This window comes from Labrus mixtus, chromosome 4 (genome assembly GCF_963584025.1).
Source record: "Labrus mixtus chromosome 4, fLabMix1.1, whole genome shotgun sequence".
NCBI classification, from domain to species: domain Eukaryota; kingdom Metazoa; phylum Chordata; class Actinopteri; order Labriformes; family Labridae; genus Labrus; species Labrus mixtus.
This window is the reverse complement of record NC_083615.1, coordinates 25,870,773-25,892,389: the sequence shown is the minus strand read 5'-3', so window position 1 is coordinate 25,892,389 and position 21,617 is coordinate 25,870,773. Positions and strand designations below refer to the sequence as shown.

General features: G+C 41.9%; 2 protein-coding genes and 1 long non-coding RNA gene across 6 annotated transcripts in view; 2 read left to right on the top strand and 1 right to left on the bottom strand.

The window, feature by feature from the left end:
• The window catches only part of srgap1a (SLIT-ROBO Rho GTPase activating protein 1a), a 91,685-nt gene extending 85,275 nt beyond the window's left edge, over positions 1–6,410 (top strand). For 2 of the 4 annotated variants that reach the window (XM_061036629.1, XM_061036630.1), the window contains exons 20-22: positions 177–314; positions 4,058–4,427; positions 5,207–6,410. In XM_061036629.1, coding sequence (XP_060892612.1) covers positions 177–314; positions 4,058–4,427; positions 5,207–5,614 — 916 coding nt within the window. In that variant the 3' untranslated portion in view covers positions 5,615–6,410. Of the gene's footprint in view, positions 1–176; positions 315–4,057; positions 4,504–5,206 lie in introns of all 4 variants that reach the window. The other 2 variants (XM_061036633.1, XM_061036631.1) reach the window with 2 other exon arrangements.
• Positions 6,411–6,739: 329 nt separating this feature from the next.
• ccdc113 (coiled-coil domain containing 113) lies at positions 6,740–16,475 on the bottom strand. Its single transcript, XM_061036634.1, has 10 exons — positions 16,292–16,475; positions 15,292–15,418; positions 14,369–14,530; positions 14,144–14,293; positions 12,710–12,820; positions 12,457–12,555; positions 11,234–11,341; positions 10,285–10,440; positions 7,026–10,087; positions 6,740–6,943 (listed from the first exon to the last, which is right to left on the bottom strand). Exons 1-9 carry the CDS (start codon positions 16,381–16,383, stop codon positions 9,944–9,946), a joined length of 1,149 nt encoding a protein of 382 aa, XP_060892617.1. The 5' UTR covers positions 16,384–16,475; the 3' UTR covers positions 6,740–6,943; positions 7,026–9,943.
• Positions 16,476–18,230: 1,755 nt separating this feature from the next.
• LOC132973263 (uncharacterized) lies at positions 18,231–20,002 on the top strand. The gene is made up of 2 exons (XR_009672977.1): positions 18,231–18,626; positions 19,682–20,002. It is a non-coding gene; the product is annotated as an uncharacterized LOC132973263 (long non-coding RNA).
• The last annotated feature ends 1,615 nt before the right edge of the window (positions 20,003–21,617 follow it).

The window sequence follows — 21,617 nt, the reverse complement described above, 5'->3', positions numbered from 1 at the left end:
GGACCTTTGTGTGTGTGTGTGTGGGGGGGGGGGGGGAGAGAAGTGCTGACTCACAGGAAACTGATATCAAACCCTGTCATAGAATAGAAAAGATCAACTGATGTGCTTTGTTTGTGTTTCTGTCGCTTCCTCTTCTTGTGTCCTCGTCTCACAACCTCTCCGTCTCTGTCCTCCAGAGACGACAACTTCTCCGACACTCTGAGTCAGAAGGCTGACAGCGAGGCCAGCAGCGGGCACGCCGGCGACGAGAAATGCTCGGGGAAAGACCTCGGCTCGCCCACTGACCCCAGGATCTCTGAGGCCTACATCTCCAGGTTGGTTTATAGGAAGTAGGAAGGAATGGTTAGCAATGGTGCACCGCGACATTTCACAACGACCTGCTAACAGCGTGTTTGATTCCCCCCCCCCACCACCCCTTGTTCTAAGTAAGCGGACCGTTGCAGAGTATGAGTATCAAAAACACATCTCACAGTGTTGGCTAGTCATCAGCTGGTTCTACTGAAACATACTGTACACACACACACACACACACACACACACACACACACACACACACACACACACACACACACACACACACACACACACACACACACACACACACACTCTCACAGGGAGGGATGCCAGCCAAACACACACACACACACACACACACACACACACACATCTGATCTCACCTCAGACATTCTGGCAGTGTGCTCTGGTGTTGTGCCAGCGTTTCTCCTCCCGCTCGTCTCGACCTTGAATCGCCTGTTACTGGCTCTTTCCAAACACGTGTACAAACGCCTCGTCATTCAGCGCCGTACTCACTCCCTCTACCTCGCTGCTGAACGCTGATGACTCACACAGGAGGAAGTATTTACACCGCTGCAAGTATTTGAATGCACGAGGAGAACATATCCGACTGAATCATGTTTTTTTTTCAAAGCTGCTCTGACTCCCAACGCCGGCCAATCAACACACTCTGTCCCAGGTGACCACCCCCCTCCGCCTCACCGTACATCTCCTGTCAAACCCCCACCCTCGATGTTTTCTGCTCCTTCATTCAGACAATCCTCAGCGTTGAATCTTTTATATCCTGAGCTTTTTTTAGATATTCTCCTCCTCTGTCGTTGCTCTCAATGAAAAGACGCTCTCATCGAGCGGAAGGGAAACCAGTTTGACATCACGATCGCAAAAAGAGTCACGGGATGAAAACGACAAGACGCTTTCACACTCAATCCAAACAGGAATTATATTTAATGTAGCCATAAAATAACTTCTTCTGATCAGCACTGTAGGCTCACCAGGGTCCACTCGATAGCAGAAACTTTGATGGGACACTAGGAAAAATATGTTTTGAAAATCTGCAACAAAAATAGAAGTCCAAGGCGCCCAACATTGGACAATCTTCTCTCAAACAAACACCAGCTCTCTGTGGACAGTGTCGGACTTGTTCCATTCCGACGTGCCAGTCTGATGAAATTGATGGGTACTTTTTTTTTTTTTAAGATTTATTTTTGTGCTTTTGTACTTTTTTGGAGAGATAGGACAGTGGATAGAGTCAGAAATCAGAGAAAGAGAGTGGGGAATGACGCTTGGAGGACCATGGCCTCCATACATGGGGCATTAACCACTGCGCCACCAGAGCCTAATGGGTACTTTTTGAGGTTGTGGCGGAGGTTAAGAAACAGATATCTACATCCTTAGAAATCTTTACCAGTATCCAACAGTTACAACACATCTGGTTTACCTGTTGAAGGCAGAATGTGCAACATGTTCCACATAAATACATCAGATATCAAGTCTATCCTGTGTAAATGTGTCTCTGAGTCATGACTGTCTACAATGAGGGAGAAGCTCGAGTCCCTCTGGCTGTGTTGTTGTCAGAGCCATGTTTACATGGACGGGACGGTCGGCTCCTCCCCTTGTGTATAAAAGCTGATTTAGTCAAGAACTAGAGAGAAGAAGAAGAACATACTCACTGATTATTTGGATGTTAGTAAGAGTTTTTAGATCACGGTCATTCTGTGTCAATTTACATTCAGTGTGAAGCTACGAGCTAACTAAAGAGCGCTAACATTAGCATGCTAACACAACAATGCAGGACACAGGTGATTACAGCTGCTTGCGCTTGAATACCTGTTTAACGACTTTACCTAAGTGCACTGATGAGTGGAGAGGATGCACGTTAATGGGATGATTAACACTGAAGTTCTCTGTTGGGGCGGCTGAGTCGTCTCTCAACCTGAAGGTCAGGGTTCGATTCCCAGCTCCTGCAGCTACAGTCCGATGTGTCCTTGGGCAAGACACCTAACCCCAAGTTGCTCCCGCTGCGTCGTCGGTGTTGTGTGGATGTGTATGAATGAATGAGTTAATATTGATGGACTCTTTAACCTCTACCATCAGTGTGTGAATGTGTTGGTGTGACCTGCGGTGACTAGAAAATAAATAAACAAGCTTGAGTCCGTTTACCATTTGTTTTAAGAGAGAAGAATCCATTAACATGTCTTGTGATAAACATTACTGTTAGCTAAGTCTATGATACACAAAAGGAGAGCAGTCAGTTTGATGACAGCTCGCAGAGTCTGTCTGCTGTTATGAATGTAGACTGCTCCCCCTGCAGGCTGCCAGCAGTACCTGCAGTTGTTTACTGTTCTAAACTTTATACTGCAGTCTGAAGAAAAAAATAGAAATTCTCTCACCTGACACTCCAATGAATCCTCATGTTTCAGTTTCACCAGCAGCTTTGAGCTCTTCTGAGAACTTGCAGTGTTCAATAATTCACATTTCTACCTTCAGGAATGTCTCCTTCTGTGTCAGTGTTTCAGCGGGCGTTGGGTTCAGTGTCTTAGAGAAGCACAGCTCTGGATAAGTGTTTCTGGTTTTCTGTGAAGGAATGAAGCGAGTGTGTGGATACAGAAGCACAAACAGCTGCAGTCAGAGTCCCCGAGAGTCTCACAGTCCTTCATACCCGTGTTCATTACTGCTCTTTTGTTTACGTGCGGGGGTGACGCTGCCTCTTAATCTTAATGATAATGGCTGAGACAGCGTTCATTAGGCAGATGGGAACTCTCAAATGAAGCCGTTTGTCTCAGAGAAGTGATTAAAGGAGTAATTCTCTGTTTGTTCATCATCACAAAGGAAACTAATTAAAAACATTTGTTCCTACACGTGTCAGCTTTCAGATCATATTGATTCATTATTTATTTTCTTTTTTTAATGGATGCTTTCGCTGCTGGAAATGTGACTTAGTAACAACAGAATAAATGTTGTTTGTCTTTTACCTTCAGAAAATCATCCGTGTGTGTGTGTGTACCAGATAACTTTATTATTACAGACTTCTCATCTTCGAGTGGTGAAGGCAGCTCAGATGAGAGATGAGGTTGTCGCTTCAGCTCCGTGTTTCTGCTAATGATAAATATGCAGAGACAAACTGAGCAGAAGCGAAGCTCCGCCTGCTTTTTCTGGAGGCCATTGAACTTAAATTTAACTCTGGTGAAACATCGTGCTTTACTCTGCAAACGTAGCGTCTGTGTGAATCATGTTCAGCTTCGTTTCATGGTCAAAATGTTCAGACTGAAGCAGTGGTAGTTTATTAACGTGCTCTGATGAATCCAGGTCCTCTCCACCTGCTCTAAAGGTGTCAAAAACTCTCATACTTCTGGATATCTCGTGTTTTAAAATCTTTGTTATGTTCATGATCGATAGAATCGGAAAGTAGCTTTAAAAAAAACAACAAATCTTCAGCCTTATTTTAACCAAAGGCTGAGCGAGCGAGTGAGAGAGAGTGAGAGAGAGAGAGAGTGAGAGAGAGAGTGAGAGAGAGAGAGAGAGAACTGTTTGAATTGCACAAAATGTTTTTTTGTGTGCTTGCAATTCTTTTTAATCAACAACATAAATAACCCAACATTGGGAGCCTCGGATTCTAAATAATAAATATGGAATCTAAAAAACAAACATTTGAGTGCAGACTGTGAGAATCTAATATCTGAACTTAAATGGCTTAGTGTGGCTACATGTGGATCATAAAGCGCTGATGCAAACATAAACATTTCCTCATCTTCTCTCCCTGCAGGCACAGGAAAAGATCAGACCCACCATCGCGGCGCCCCCCCGCCCGCCCCAGTGATGTGCACTGCATGGTGCATCCCTCTCATGGAGGACACGGGGGCACGCCAGAGATGGGCTCCCCTGTCCTGGGCCACTTCAGTCCACGGGACATGCTGCGGAGTCGCAACCACATGCCCATGGACAGCCCTGAGCGTCGGCGCCGCACGGGCCACGGCAGCCTTTCCAACATCAGCCGCCACGAGTCGCTAAAGAAGATGGAGAGCCCCCCGATCCGCCGCTCTACCTCTTCGGGCCAGTATCCATCCTTCAACGACACCCACCACCATCACCACCACCACGGCGGCAAGCCCCTCGACCCGGAGACCATCGCACAGGTCAGCGCGGGACGAGCGGCGACCAGACCGCAGCTCCCTCCACCATCAAAGCCCTGCCCCGCCCTGTAAACACATAGTCAGTCCCTGTCTTCTGCTTCCTCTGGCTGCAACTGTGTCTGTGTGCTAAATACACGCAAAGACGAGCTTCACAGTCAGACAGACTGCAGGGAGCGTCGCTGCACAGAGGGACGCCTCACACTAGATTCAACACAGGCTTACTTTTGAGCATGAAAAAAACAAAACATGATATATTAGCTGTAGATGCCTAACACGGGGAAATGTATGTTGAAGCAGCTAAGCTGTTCGCATCATCTCTGACTGTAGGTCTCTGGCTCAGTTCAACAGTTTTGAGCAGTGAAGCAGTGATGTTTGTTTGGAGGCTCGCTTAGAAAGCAGAGGTCACAGAGAGCTGTCTGTCTGCCTGCAGGGAGGGAGCATGCTCAGATCAACATGTCTTGTCATCTGTGCATCTCCTTCGCTATCCAAAGTCATTAGCATGCAGAGGGAGAGTAACACTCTGCTGAGCCTCTGCATGTATAATGAATGCTTGGTGTTTCCTTAAAAAGCTGTCACTTGGATCTTCTTTTAACATCGCTTTTTATGTTTACCTTCTCTCACATCTCTTTGCTGCTCGTTCTCGCTCTCTTTCTCTGTTTCTCTCTCCTCTCGTTCTCTCTCTCTGTCTTTCTGGTTTTCGCTTGTGTCTCTCATCAGTTTTATTTTCCGGCTTCTTCCTCCCCTCCTCTAATACACGCTCTCTCTCTCTCCGCCTCCTGCAGGACATAGAGGAGACGATGAACACCGCTCTGAATGAGCTGCGTGAACTGGAGCGGCAGAGCTCAGCCAAGCACGCCCCTGACGTGGTGCTGGACACCCTGGAGCAGCGGCAGACGTCCGGCAGCAGCGGCGGGGGTCCCACGCCCGCCAGCTCCAGCGAGTCCCTCAGCCCCATCCACGGCGTCATGCTGAGGTCCACCGCCAACACCGAGCCGCCCATCCGCCGCAGCACCAGCTCCTCCAGCGATACCATGAGCACCTTCAAGCCTGCTGTGGCGCCCCGCATGGGTGTGCAGCTCAAACCCCCCGCCTTGAGGCCCAAGCCCATGGTGCTGCCCAAGTCCAGCCAGGCCTCGCAGCCTCATCCCACATCTCCTCAGGACCCTCTGGACAAGTCCTGCACTATGTGACCTGTAAGACAAAGACTCTCCAACAACGTCCAGTCGGCTGCACAGTGCTTCCATTTTTTTTTGATAGACCTACGACGAATGAGATCTCAGAGAGTGTATAAAAACACATGGACAGGAGGACATGATCACAAACTCTGCTATGAGAGACTGATGCAGGAGTTACAGTGAGAGAGAGGGGGGTCAGTCGGACAAATCTTCTGTCTCATTGATGCAGAGTAAAACTTCAAGTAAAAGCCCATCCCGATTAAAGACCCGCTCCTTTTTCAGCAGCCTGGTGTAGATGCATGATTTAACAAACAAAGGCAGCTCTCACTCAGAGGCTCCTCTGAGTTTAGTGCTGATTAGTTCACTGGACCAAAAATAAAGAGGAGGAAGCAGCGAGACACTTTAACATCTGTCTGAGAAAGACGGAATAATACAAGTATGTGAACAAGTGTGAGGAGATTAAAGCTCAGCTGGAGAGTGTGAGCACGGCCTCTCAGAGTCTCCTGCATGATGATCTTTTTAAAGAACTTCAGTGAGCGACAGCAGGGGAGGGGACCACTCTGCTGCTTGTGCTGGCTTTCGAGATGGAAATAAATGTTCTTTACATCCCTCATATGAAATGTTAAAGCATTCTGATGTGTTCACACAGCTCCACAGGTCAGCGCAGCACTCGATAGGGGTCTCTCTCTCTCTCCCTCTCTCTCTCTCTCTCTCTCATAGTGCAGCAGCTTGACAGAGATGGGCCGTCTTACAAAACATCAAAGAATAATTTAGTTTGTTTGTCGATATCACAGATTAGTTTAGGAGTAAGTAGAGGTCCGCCTCGTATTGACGCCTGTCCTGAATAAGGTCGGGCTCGTCTCAGAGACTGAAGATAAGAAAAGCTGTTAAGTGAAGTTTTATGGCAGGATAATATGATCTTTTTTTTTTTTTTTTTTTTGATTTTTTTTTAATGAATCTAAACAACAAATCACAAAGGCTTCCTTAACGGTGTTAGAAAACGTTTGTGATTGAGTCGAGTTTACGGACGTTGATGAACTCTGAACTCAACAGGCTGCATGAGGCTCCTGAGTTCACCACTGAGACCACGACGGACCACAGGGTTGTTGTGTTTAGCTCTTTGAGGGTGTTGTGACCTGCTTTATTAAGGCCTTATTGACTTTGAAATGTAACTGATTGAACATGTAGAACTCTTATTATGAAGTTGCTGTGATTACCTGGACAGAACAAGGTTTCTGTTTCTAAACGGTACTTTGTTGAGAGATAATAGTACTGATATTTTCACTAGCTTGTAAAACTGCAACTTTTTCTTGGCACAGCCTGCCGGAAATGTACAAAGATCACCTCTGTGCTCGGCTGGAGATCCAGAAATGTACAAAGATCACCTCTGTGCTCGGCTGGAGATCCAGAAATGTACAAAGATCACCTCTGTGCTCGGCTGGAGATCCTTCCATTATGCCTGGAATGAGATGTGACTATTGGATGAAACCACTACTTCACCATGAACTGTTTGAACACTTCCATACTTTCTCGGATTCCTGCAGCGACGCGTCTCGATGTAGGGCGGAAACATGCCTGATAATATCGCCTGCCTTGCATCTGCAGATCCGACGGGGGTCTACAGTGTGACTGGTTCTGATGACAAATCATCTCATACCTGCAGTTTATTCAGCACATATGCTATATTGTACGTTGTGGAACACATGCTACAGCCGAACTAACCCAAAGACGTGATGTGTGTGAGTTAAAGCATGGATGTGAAACCCTCCATATATTGACTGATGTGTACAGGCCCTGTGGCAGCGCCCTCTAGAGGTGCTGCAGGTAGCCATGGACCTGATGACTGTTAGTGTAAAAGGTTTTATTCATGCTGCTTCCTGTGCTTCTTTGTGTCCTCATTTCCTCTTTTAACATTCAAGGTGTCATTGTCGTCTGACTGACACGGAGGCTTTGTCTGCTGATTTGATGTGCACCCGTGTATCAAGAAGGGTTGTCGCGATATGAAGAATTTTAAACTTCTATAAAATAATAGTAAAGATCGAATTATATCCGTACCTGATTTGATACCACAGCATTGGAAATATCAGTCCTAGGTGCCAAACATCGAGAGATTTCTTGTTTTTCATCACCAAAAGATTGCAGGTGAACTCCTGCACATTGTCTAAATTACACAAATAAGTCCTCAACACATTTGTGCAATTAAGACAGTGCTCTCTCTCTTTCTCTCTCTGCAGGTAGTTTGGTCATTTTCGATACTGTCGATCACAGAGATTGAATCATTTTAAAAACCAGACGTATCGAGAAGCGTCCAGGAGTTTGACCACCTTAGTTTGGAGATATTCTCAAACACTCACTGATGAACAGCCTGTACCAGCGCAAATGTGTGCAGGTCATGTGATCGTTTTTAATGCTATTGCTCCCCTTTGTGCAGAGGTTCCAGCTGTGAGTGCGCCCCCTGTCTTTCTCCTTTTGAGTAACATCTGTGCTGTAGATATCAGTGAAGTGGGTGCATGTTTTGGGAATGTTCTGCGAGCATACGAACACAGACTGGTGTGCTGTGAAGAAGAAGCAGAGCTCTCTGACAGCAGGTTTACACGCTCTTTGACTTGACAGATGTTGTGTGTGTAATAATCCAAAAAGATGAAGATGATTTCTGACTCACTAACTTTGTTTATTTTTGTAATCCTTTCTGTTGTTTTTGTTTTGTTTGGGAGATGACTTCAAACGAGAGGCGTCGACTACAATCTGCCGAGTTGTAAAAAAGAAAAGTGTGTTACTGTCACTCTGCTAACATCATCACCAGTAGGACTCAGTGTCGCCCCCTGTAGGCTTTACTCTGTGCTGTTCTGTACATCTGTAGTATGTACTCGTGAAAGTGCCTTTGAAAATGTTTTAGAGGAGCTTGAGACGTCCTGTTTAATTTTCATGTCTGTTTGAGAGAACGCTGCGCAGGACGGTTACACATGAGTACGTAATGACGCCATTTTCCAAACAGTAACGAGAGAATTAATAATAAACACATTAACCATTGTGACATTGCACTTTCATGTATATACCTGTATATATGGCATGTAACATCATAACATTTCGAGGGTTTATACCTCTGAGGATTTCTTTCTAATAAAGGAAATAGTTTGTAGAGTCTCAGTTGGATTGTTTTTTCTGTCTGCCTTCAAATCGAGGAACTTCTACTTCACATTATTAAACAGAAAGAAGTATGACAATGTTTCAGTACTGCAATAGAGGAATAAGTCCTGAACTGTTTTGTCATGATGCAGAATGTCCTTTCCACAGTATCTTTACACTGATTACAGGATAACTAAAGATAATGAAGAACAAGTCAAATACTGCTCCTATGGTCTACAGAAGCATAACTTAAAGAACCCAATCAGTAAGCTGTGTAGTGAAATGATAAAGGTATCTTACTATATGATCAGACATTAAGGAAACATGCTGTGTTGAAGTGCTGGCTTCTCTGACAACAATGCAGCAGCCAGTATGTCCTCCTTCTAACTTTAGATTCTGCTCCTGAATGCTCTGGATTTGTTTGGACCAGAGAAAGTAGGCGGTTTTAAGGCACCCCCACACGGCCGTTTTGGACGCCCCTCAGTTTGCCAGATATGAGAGCAGTTATCAGGTCAACAGGTGTTGCAGCGATGGAAGCGGGCAAGAGAAGTGGTTCAGATAGAAGTGATTGTACCCGACCTAAAAAGCCTCTGCATGTTTCTAATAAGCTCCACGAGCAGAAACGTGCTCAAACTAGGATCAATATTGGAGATGCTTTTGAAAAATGGAGAGAGGTTAAAACACAGAAAGGTTTACAGACCGATGCAGAGCTGGTTAAACACTGAAGCTTCAGTGTCCACCACATGGTGACCTGTGTGAGCATTGACTCTAGAGAGGAGGAGGCAGGGGGAGAAGGCTCTCTACAATGTTTTGATTTTGGACTGCAGTACCCATTTTAAACACTAGGTGTCAGAGTTACAGATTGCTCCTTTATGTATAAATATAATTTAAGATATTTTATATAATTTGGTGTTAGTGATAATTTTACATTTTTAGGTCCATGTTATCAGGACATACAGTCTTTAAATGTATACTAACGATGTTGAATATTAAACATAAATTCTAACCTAACTCCAGTACAAGCCTTGGTTTTATCCTAAATAAGCCTCCACCTGGTGGTCAGTGTTGGAATTACACATGTTTGCAACATACTGCCCTACATCGGGTCTCATGCAGAGATAAAATGAGATCACATTACAACATTTTGGCTCCTAATAAAACATTCTCAGAGGGGTCAGAGCACACGTTACAGTATGAGTGAACAGAGCAGCGTGTCTCTTATGCGCTGACGTGTTCTGCTATGTGCGGCAGCTTCACTGGGAGTCGGTGCTGCCCAGATCCGGCTCCAGCGACAGTGCTATTTGCAGGAGTGAGAGTGGTTCTCTGTGTTTTCCAGGCTTTACTGTGGGCCGTCGAGGACATCTGGAGAAAACAGAAAAGAGAGCGCTCATTGTTTGAGATTCTTTCGCTCTATGTTTTGTGTCTGCAGCTGCACTGAGGGACGGCGTGGTGTCATATAAGGAGCCAAACATATTGCTCTTCAAACTCTTGTCATGTGGTTCAACTGGTCACTGAGACCTCTGGAGAATTTCGGGTGAGAAAATCTAAATATAATTTACCTCAGCGATGCGAACCTTCCTCTCCCACGTGTTAATTTTCTGCTGCAGCTTCTTGTGTTTGTCCTTGACCTGAATGTACTCCAGGACTCCTGGAGCCTGATAATCTGTCATTTGGCGACGCAGGTGTTGGTTGAGAGCCTCTGCCTTTAACTGCTCCTGAAGAAGAGATGGTGAAAGCAAAGCAGGATTTGTTTAAGGACCAGGAGATCCATTAGGTTAAAATAAAGAAAGAAAGAAAGAAAGAAAGGGAGAGAGAGAGTCTAATCTCTATTGAAATGTATATTTTGCGTCTGTCGGAAGGGGTCTGGGTTTAAGTACAGGAAGTGCTCCGTTTGTAGTACGTTTGTAGTCCGAGTAGTATTGACCAATCAGGTATCAGCAGATTTTGTTGTCTGTATGGAGAGCAAAGGTAAGTAAACACAAGCTGTTTATGGCTGCCATCAGCGATAATCTGACGAAGATTTATTAATCTCTAAAGATAGATTGATGCATCTAAATACATCTGAATAATCTGTTCTAGATTAAACATTTAGATTGAGCCACAAATCTGGCTGAGACGTTGTGTTTAAATTTCCCGCCTTAGCAATCAACATGACCGCCGTTCATAAAACAAACGTTTAAGTTTTTTTCTTCTCCTCTTGATGACAGACCCGACACAGCTTGACATGATCTACATTAAAATGTTATTTCAGCGGATTTAGGAACTTTGAATGTAAGTCAACCAACAGAAAATCTGTTTCTTTCTGTAAATAATGCAGCGCACAGAAAAGGAAGTCTTGGCTGAAAGTCATTCATCACTAACCGATGGATAGACCAGAATTACATTTACCATCGTCCCGAGAGGCAGACATCTTCATCAGTCTAGAGCTGACAGGTTGATGGATAACTAACGGATCAGTAAATGTTTACGTTATGTTGAACAGTGTCTTATTTTTTACATTTTACAAACCTCCTGAGCATGCAGTATCTCCTCCTCGATTTTCCCCAGTATCTGCTTCCTGTTTGTGATATCATTGCTCAGCTCCGTGGACTCCCTAGTCACACTCTGCAGCTTCTCCTGTCAACACACAAACACAAACACACACACACACACACAACTAAAGTCAGAGTGATTGTTACCTCAACTGTAAAGGTGTTTTTTATACATCCACAATAAAGAACAGAGAGGATATTGTTCCAGTCAGCACCACGGGGGGGAAATATCTCAGTCTGTGAGGACTTGGGTTGGGAACCGGAGGGTCACCGGTTCAATTCCTGGCACAGACCAAGCCCAGAAACTGGCCTGGTAGCTGGAGAGGTGCCAGTCCACTTCCTGAGCACTGCCGAGGTTCCCTTGAGCGAGGCACCGAACCCCAAAACTGCTCTGGAGCGCTCGCTGTTTGCAGCCCCCTCACTCTGAGACCTCTCCATTAATGCATTAATGTCCACAGGACCCTGTTTGTGCATGTGTGTATATTTCGGTCTATGTGTGTGTAGCATGTTCAACAACAGAGTGTAAAACCGAATTTCCCCTCGCGGGATTAATAAATTATAAATTATTTATTTGTCAAGGAAAATATGAATGAATATAAATATGGCTCTGTTCTGGGATCTCCCTGCCCTTCCACGTGCGTATGTGGAAAGCATTCGGCAGGAACAGCACTCATTTCTGCTCTTCATGTGCATACAAGGAAAGCTTAAGACAGGGAGAGAGAGCGCAGCAAAACCCCAAACAGAGCCAGCATCAATGACAACATCATGACATTGGTTAATTCAGACCATAGTCAGACACAGCAGGTGGAGGCAGGTCAGAGCAGCTTAAATAAGGCTGCATGGGTGCAGTTAGCCAATAGGATGCTTAGAAGCAAATCAGCTGGGGGCTTGCACTTATGCCGCATTCATGTGGTGTCGGACACAACGGAAAAAAAACTTTTTTTTAATGTTAAGATTCTTTTCATTAATGAATGTATTGCATATCAACTTTATGCTGAAATATAACTTGTAACACATTCACACGTCTTCTACGTAGCATCAACGATGTTTGTTGTTGTTGTTACAACATTACGGCTTTCCAAACTAAAATTACATGAACCCAACTCAGAAACTTGGACCATCCAAGGGGCACCTGAATGCAGCAAAAGATCAGCTGGCATGATAGCAGAGCGTGGTTGAACACATAAAGGGATGAGTTACCTTCTGTGAACTGAGGAAACGTTGGACTTTCAGATTGTTGACTTGAAGTTCATCCAGGTTTTTGTTGATTCTCAGCTCAGTAAACTCCTGAAAGACGTCCTGAAACAACACACAGAGCGATTATGTTCAGCTATGAATAAAAAGCAGAGCACACAGAGTGATCTGATATGATCTCTGGCTGACTTTAAAGCCCTCTGATTTTCTAGCTTGAACACCCTATCTGAATATACGAAGTCAAGCTTTAACTTTCTACCTCGTACTCAGCTTTTCCTGCTTCTCTTTTCTGAAGAAGCTGCTGCTGGAGCTTCTTCTCATGGACCTTCAGGGCCTGGTTCTTCACAAGAAACTTCTCCAACTGTGAGACCTTTCGTGTTTGAGAAAAGAACAGATGACAATGTGAGCAGAGGGAGGAAGGTGACCAATCTGTGGAGGGGTTGCAGATGAACTGAAAGAGGAAGATAACAAGTTGACTAAAAGTGAATCATGCTCTTTTTTGTACAAACTGGACTCTTTGTGCAGTATGAAGGATTGAGTGGTGAAAAAAACAGCAGAAGAACAAATAAAACATATGACGACCATGAACGCATGTTAGTATCAGAGTGCAGCGAGGATGCTGCAGAATCAAGAACCAACAGCAGGTTGGCAGGGGCGTGTCCAGAGGGGTGGTCAGGGGTGGCATGGGCCCCCCTTGAATCCCTAGGTGCCACACCAAAATCCAAATCTTTGATTGGCCTTTTGCCCTAATTAGAGTCAGGACTTAAATACAAGTCAACTATTCTGACTGCTCAACAGGCTAATGGAAGTAAAGTCAGTTATAAATGAATACTTTGCTCTTTCCATAAAAATGTCCAAAGGAAAAACACTTTCACACTGTCAAACTTGCGATGGACTTATTTGCCAATAAATTTATTTTTGCAAGTTAGACAGGACAGAAGAGTTTGCATGCAGTTTTCTAGGGACCTAATATTGTGACTTTGCACAGACATCTTTGTTGTTGAGTCCCTCAAGAGTCGGGCTAAGAAGATTTATATGTTTTGCCAAAATGTGTTACTTACAAGTAAATATGAATGGAGATAGAAAGGGTCAAATGTTTATATTCATTCGCGTGCGTGTGCACCCCTGCACAAGTCAATGCCCCAAGTGGGCCACCCCAGTAAAAAAAAGTCTGGACACACCCCTGCAGGCTAGACTCAGGTGTCTTCATTTTGTGGAGATGACGGCTAAAGATTGAAAGGTTTAAGCAGCAAATCTACAATCATGTGAAAAATTAAGTATATCTAAAAAACACATTTCAATATTTCAGGTTATTATTTGAATGAATTTAAAAGTTGTGCAAAATGAATTTCCATCTATAATGTCTACTGCTCATCCAGTTTGGGATGTGGAGGGGCAAATCGCTGATTTATTTGGCCTTGTTTTCTGCTGTTCTTCTTAGTTAAGGAGGGGAGCGTTTGCACTTCTGATTCCTTTGATTCCATAGGTCAGTTTAATCGCCTCTAAATTATAAATCTTTTCTTAAAAAGTGAATTTGTTTTACTTCCTGTATATTTCTGCATAAATAATTTGTCCTGTTGAACAGTGAACTATACATCTCTGTTGCTGCTTGCTTGGGTCAATGTCATGACTAATTCATAATAATTCTACTTTTCACTTTTCATATGTTGTCGTCAGCTCAACTTATTTTCACCTTTGACTTGTCTGTGATGCACTGCAGCACCTTCTCAGGCTCCTTCATGTCCAGCCTGTTGTCTTTAAGAGGTTTCAGCAGTCTGCGTTCAAACTCGTGCTGAGCCTTCCTGATTTCTGAAAGACTAATTTCTGCCTCTTGTAAGGAGGCCTGGAAGGACAAAAAGTACCGTCAGAGTGGGTGTGTTCTCTCTTTGTTTTCGATGTGCATGTTCTGTGTGGTTACCTTGAAGTCGTCCTGAATCCTCTCACATCTCTGTTTGAGTTTGTCTTGGTCTTGATGCATCTCTCTCACCTCTCTCTGTGCCACGTAGAGTTTTTGTTCCAAGGTCAGCTGTTGGAGGCGATCTGAAACATGGGAGCGTGACCTGCGCCTCCGCCCACGACCCTGATAAACACATGTGTGATTGTTAGTGTACCAGGTGTATGAGGAGTAAGGCGGTGCGGGCAGGGAGCAGCTTGTGAATGGCCTTGAATTGAAATAATTAATTGGAACAGAAATTCTGACTTCTTTCCACTGGATGAGATTTGTACTTTCTCATACGAACTCTGAAATGAAGATTGTTTTGTAGATTCGTTTACATTTTTCTGGATGTGCTTTTCGTTTACAGCTTTCTAACACTCCCACACACCTGCTGTTTTATTGTTTTTCTTTACCTTGGGTGTTTTTATGTTTTTTCCTGAAATTAAAAAAAATCAGAACGATGCAGGGCTAAAAGGAGTACAGTACCATGTGGTAGGAACATAATTATATCAGAGTCAATGTAAAGGTATGAGAGCCATTAGCGGACATACATCCATATATTTTATTTATTCAGATTTCCTGGTAGTTTTCTCGAGATCTCCACTTATTCATCTCATATCCCCAGAGTTCAGAAGCATAAAACAAATATAGAAATGGTCTTAACGTACCTCATTAGTGTGGGCAGTGTCATGGTCAGCAGTCTATTGTTTTGCTTCAAGATCACCAGAAAATGATATCGTTACCACAGGAAAAACAAGCTTTTTTTTAATCTCCAGATAATAAGAAAAAAAAACAGAGATCCTAAGAAAACAACCGGTAATTATTACTCATTATCACTGGAATATTGAGTAAATAAAATGTTCCATCTATATTAGTAAGACGTCTGGACTCTGAGTATCACTTACCCCTCCCTCCAGCTGCGACCCTCCTGGACCATCTCCCCCCGCCTGGGACAGGAGGTCATGAGGATCAATGCGGCTGATAAAGCGTTCAAACAGGTCTATCTCTACCTGGAGGGCGGCATTGGAACGTCTAGGGTGAAAATGGACATCACAACCCTTCACATTAGTCACAAAGAAAATTGTTTTTTATAAATGTTTGGGTGTTTTCTAGAAACTGAAGGTCAAATATTCTGTAAAATCCACTTCATCATGTTTCTCTGACACTAATATGTGTCTCTAGTCCGTTTACAAATCCCCCAATCCGTCTTTTGCCTGCTCCACTTTTCAGGGGGGGAATTGTAGCCTACTTAAACTTTACTTCCAAAATCTCAACATTTTCCGACAATTTTTCACCCATACTATCGAAATTGTATTTCACTTTTTTTTTCTCAACATTTGATTTTTCTTTTCTCAATAGAAAATGTATTCTCGACATTATGCCTTTATTATGGAGAATGTGTTTTATCTTTATTCTCGACATTTCAACTTTAACATTTTAACTTTTTTCTGATATTTCGATTTTATTATGGAAATTGTATTTCGACTTTTTCTTGTCTTTTTACTACTTTTTCACATATTTTCTCAGCGTATTGACTTTTTTCTCGAAGTGTATAACTAACTTCTCATTATTTATTTCTCATGTCTGTCCTCTTTCGTACAACCTATACGTATAACACATATACGTGACGTCACCAACTAAACGATGACGTTTCTGACAAAGACCGATACAAATCCTACTGTACGGTGTAGACTGTACATAGCCTATTACTGTACGGTGTAGCAGCAGTATATTAAATGTGAAAGCTATAACAACATTTCCTTATGATTAGAGCTAGCTCTTCGAGGCTAACGCTAGCAGGTAGTCCAGTATGAAGCCTAGAAAAGTTATCCTTAAGAAGTCTAACTTCAGAGTAAAAACTATTCGGTCCACATACTGTTGTTCTGGATTATTTGTTTTCATTACTTTAGTTCTTGGACTCTGTCGAAGAGGAGCTCTTCTTGTTCTTTGGTGTTTTCTTCGTCGTTTTCATCCATCAACGAAAGCTGAGCCTCCATGGTTGATAGGGTACATAGACCGACTGCCTCGGTTGCTACGGCTGGAGATGCATTTGAAGTGATGGCGAAATAATCGGAATATGAAGAACTTTATATTACTTTCAACTAGCAGCTATTTTTTGGGGGGCTTCTGTGTCCCCTTTATCATCGAAAACGATTATAATAGTGAATTTATGGAAAGACCGAATCAACCAGCTTAGTTCTGAACAATAACATACGACATTATGAGCTTTTGTTGCGTCCGTATTTTTTTAATCCGAGAAATCCAAGGATCACGTGAAAGCAATGCAAGGTTAACCCAATATGTCTATGGGTTAACCGTGTTTTATTTTAATATAAACTTTATTCAGACAATATTGCGTTTACAATTCATCTGTGTATACAAAGACAATATAGAAAACATTACAATAATTAAGGGACACAGGCGACATTTTATAAGAAATACATTTGTTTTAAGAAGGAAAAAAAGAACAGTTTACGCTAGGGGGAGTGGGGTTCAAAGTCTAAGAAACTATAAAATATTAAACATACTACAAGCTGTTACAGTTTTAATTGCTTTCTGTTTTTCAGAGTATTTAATTGAATGCATGTATTATTTGAACTCATTATGGAATGCAATGAAGCATGTTTTTTTACCTGTGTGTTTAGATTTATGTATGTGAAATGTGGCCATTATAATCAAAAGATTTATCAAGTATACACAAGTGGTTTTCTGTGTACTGCTTTCCCAGAGACCAAACAATACATTCTTCCAAAATAAAACAAAATCTTTATTGATTTTCTCATTAATGAAGTCAGACAAATGTTGCCAAAACGTCTTTACAGTTGGGCAATGCCAAAATAAATGTACAACAGTTTCAGGAAGTTCATTACAAAAATTACAGTTTACATCTAGGCCTATATCTAACTTAAATCTGTTTTTGATATAATCTTTAGCAGGGTAAAATTTATGTATGAGTTTAAAAGATATTTCCTTAATTTTATTAGTGATCAAATATCGATTAGGTATCAGCCAGACCCTTTTCCATGCCATATCATCCACAAATCTATTCCAATAGGAAATTACATATGGTGATGTTGTTATATCTTTCTGGAACATTGTCCTTATAGACCTGTTGTTATTACAAAGAGAACTAGAGAAACATATTTTCCCTATTGCTGTTCTTGCTGGAGATATCAGAGGTAACTGTCGGCCATCAATCCTCGGTTGAAATTGAAAAATCATACAGACTCCAGAGGGTATGGCCCCAAACACTTTGGCATAATCCCCAGGTGTTACAGGGATATTATATTCTGAGAGAAACTCTTCATAAGTAAAAAGAAGACCCGCCCTGTTGAACAGTTGATAGAATAGAATAGAATTACTTTATTTATCCCAAACTGGGAAATTGTGGCGTTACAGAAAAAAACACAATGTTAGCAAATCTAAACATAATATAATATGAAATACAAAGTAAATAAGCACTAAAAATATCAAAACTAAGAATGTGAATATATACAACCAGGATTTAACTTAGCATTACTAGTCTTAAATATGAAAATATTAAATACAACATACTTTGCTGGAGGTAGATGTAAATGTGTAAAAACAGAGTTGTAAATGGACAGTATTGACTTAGGGAGATGTGCAATCAGTGATACATAAGTTAAAGTGCGTGAGTGTAGACATGTTATCAGCAGAGACTATTCAATATAACGGCGAGTAGACAGACAAATGAAGTGAACTTGAGTGCAGGGATAATTTGTAAATTTAACATGTGCAGAACAGATTTGTAGCGTAATTAAATTATTAAAATGTTATATCTTTATTTAACCTCGGATTAAAATAAGGGGGTACCACTTCCTGTTAAAGGAAGAAAATAACTTTAATGGTATAAGTTAATTCATTAATCAGTCAGTTTCATATCTTGAAAGAAGTAAGTTCTGGAAATGTTAAACAAGAAAACACACAGACAAAGTCCTGAATTGTATGTGTAAAATGTAATATAAAAGGGGTAAACAATAAGGTATAGATGAAACAGATAAAGAATATGATTATTATGATCAGGATAATGCAATTATAATGTATGGTGACATTATATATTTAGTAATGAGATAAGACGCGGTATTGTTTGAATGACTTGATCAGAAAATGGTCAAAAAGAAAAAGTTGATAAAGGAATTTTGGGATTCTATTTGGATTTAAAGGAGGGCTCTGAATAGACACGACTCAAGACTCAATCTTCCAACACCAGCAACCAGCAGTCTTACTGTGAGATGAGTTCAATTGAACTCCGCCGGCTGGTCCCGCGTTTCAGTCCCTGGCAAGTGGTTCTTTTCAGGCCCAGAGAGGTCCACGGGCCAGATTAGATGCCTTGACACCTTTGTCGGAGTGTGCAGCCGGGATGGAGATTGTAAATCGGTTCAGCCTTCGTCTCAGAAGATCCAAGAGGATCCAACAGGAAAAAAATAAATTAAAGAGTCTTTTGATGCGTCGATTTCCAATTCAGATTAACCGGATGGCCATCTTGATGAATCCAAACTAAGGAATTGGCATTCAAAATTGAAGAGCAAAGACTTTGGAGAAGAAAGTTAAAAAACCTTGCTTGAGCCAGAAATAATTGATGTTTCCAAAAATTGTGCGTGAAAAAGAAAGTTCGGCAGAGACTCGTCCCTACGGCACAAACTTAAAAGAAGTGGTTCGGACCGAAGTCCGAAGAGAAGAGAGCAAGAGCTGAAGCTCTAAACTTCACAAACCAAAAACAGAACTAAAAACTAAAGATCTGAGCTCAGTGTGAACTCTTATCACCTGGATGGGAGGAGGGGGGTCTGCAGGCAAAGAGGGGGGCCGCCCACGGGTGACTCCCATTCTGAACGGAGGACAATTGTTTAAACTAAACTGAGTTTACTCAATAAGATTAAGAATAAGAATCTAAACATATATACGTCACCATACATTCATTTTGATATTATTTCTATCAGATCCACGTTGATGTAGGTTCACATCATATATTTAGACAAACATTTCTATCAGATTCATGTTGAGATGAAAATCACACCATCTGGGAACATCATCAGTTAATCCCAGCCTGTAGGTGAACAAAAACATGTTATACAGTCAGCATTCTTAATAAGACATATTAATAAAGTAGATATAATAACACCTGCTATAGCTAATATCAAAGAGTATGCTTTATAACACGTCTAAATGTATAATAATGAAGGTTACGTATTCATGGATATTCTAACACTAGATGGCAATAGCGCTCCACGTCAAATTCATATTAAACATAATATAACTCTTATTCCTATTCTGAAGATCAGATTTTGAGTTTAAAAAGATGATTATAATACATTCAATGTGATAATTACAAATATCTAGATGAAGAAAGACATAAATGTTCATTTGATGCAGAATTGAACGCTGTGGTTTAATTCAGTTCTTCAGCAGTCCTTCAACAGATGGTCAATTTTACAACTTTGCAGAGACTGGTTTCGGTCACAGTTCATGTCTTTGGGGTCAATTCATAGATAGCAGAGTGTTCTGTTTCCACTCGATTGTTTATTCCAGGTGTTGTAAAAGTTCATAATATCCTGTCTGAGAGGGAGACTTAAATCATTGATCAGTTCCTTTGTTCCTTGGTACCAAGTACCCCAGATGTTAATCTACAGTCCTGAGTCCTGCAGGAAGAGAGATTGTAAAACGTGGCTGCTGATAATGACTACAGATTACAGTAAAGTGAGACAGATATTATCATGATGACAGTTTTCTGCTCGCATGAGGTGAGCTGTTGTAGAGTTATGGCCTTCGGTAGGAAAGATTTCCTGTATCTGTCCTTGTGGCAGCGGAGTTGTATCAGTCTGTTGGAGAAGCTGCTCCGCTGTTTGTCCAGTAGGTGGTGCAGATGGTGATCAGGATTATCCATAATGGATAACAGTTTGTTCAGACTTCTCCATTTTGCACATGTGGTGAATGGTTGAAGAACAGGTTTAGCTCATTCGCCCTCTCCAGGCTGCCAGAATGTTGCCTTTCTCTCCCCCTAAATACTGCACCTCCTTTTTCAGTGGGATGTTATAAAGTTCAGACTCAGTGCATTCTTTAATAGCCATTAGTTCACATTTGTTTATATTCAAGCACAGACCAGAGGCCTTTGAGAACTCCCCAATTGCTTCAATGGCTACAGATATTTGATTTTCATTTTGTAAAAACAGTGTGTTGTCATCCGCCAGCTGGGTGTATGATTAATTCTCTTCCAAGAAGAGAGATACCTTTACCAGCACTAGATTTAATACGGTCTGCCAAAAGCTGAGCCACTATCAGGAAGAGATATGGGGATATGATGGAGATGATTACGAAATCACCTTCCTTGTTGCTTGTGTTACAAACGAAGATCATAGTCAAATGAAGATCATAGGGCGTTTAAAGAACAGAAAGAGGGGCATGTATTTTACCTGTGTATACAATTCTTTCTGTAGTTTTGGTATACGTTCTCTTTCACGCTACCTTAAAAATAAGTAGGCTACTGGCAATATTATTTAATTAAGATAAAAAAGATAAGATAAGATAAGATAAAATTAAATATCGGTTGTTGATAAATGCTTGCTTAAAAAAAAAAACACATAATAAAAAAAGAAGAGGAATAATTGAAAGCGGAACCGAAAAGTTGCCGCACCTCCACTGTCGGTACTTTATAGTGTGACACAAGCGGTCAGTAGCCTGAACAAAGCGGGTACCTGTTTAGAACTCAGCTAATGCTCCTCTCAGACTTGTCTGTTATTTTATCTTAAAGTTTAATAAAACAACAACAATGTGTTCAGCTGAGAGTCTTAGGGAGTTTGTCGTCGAGCGACTAGCGGCTGCTGCGGAAGACATATTTGTAGTTTTTAAAAAAATGATCGCCGAGTACGAGCTCGATCGTCAGTGCAGAGGGCTGGATAACGTTTGGAAACCTCAAATCAACGGTATGACAGGAAAGCGCTGTGAAATTTAAAACGTGTTACTGTTTTTTTTTTCAGGCAGTATTTGAACGTACAACCAGCTGGCCCCGGGGCCGTTCAGTAGGCAGTACGTACTCTTCAGTAGAGAATTTCAGTATACTGAACTCTCGTGGTCATTCAGTATACAGTTCGGATGCATGCTTTCAGGAGATGAATTGTATTTTATCACCCACAATGCTGTGCGAAATTAAACGTAAATCGTCACTTCACGTCCGCCTCCAAATCAAAACAAACGAGCGTGGATTAATTGAATCCAG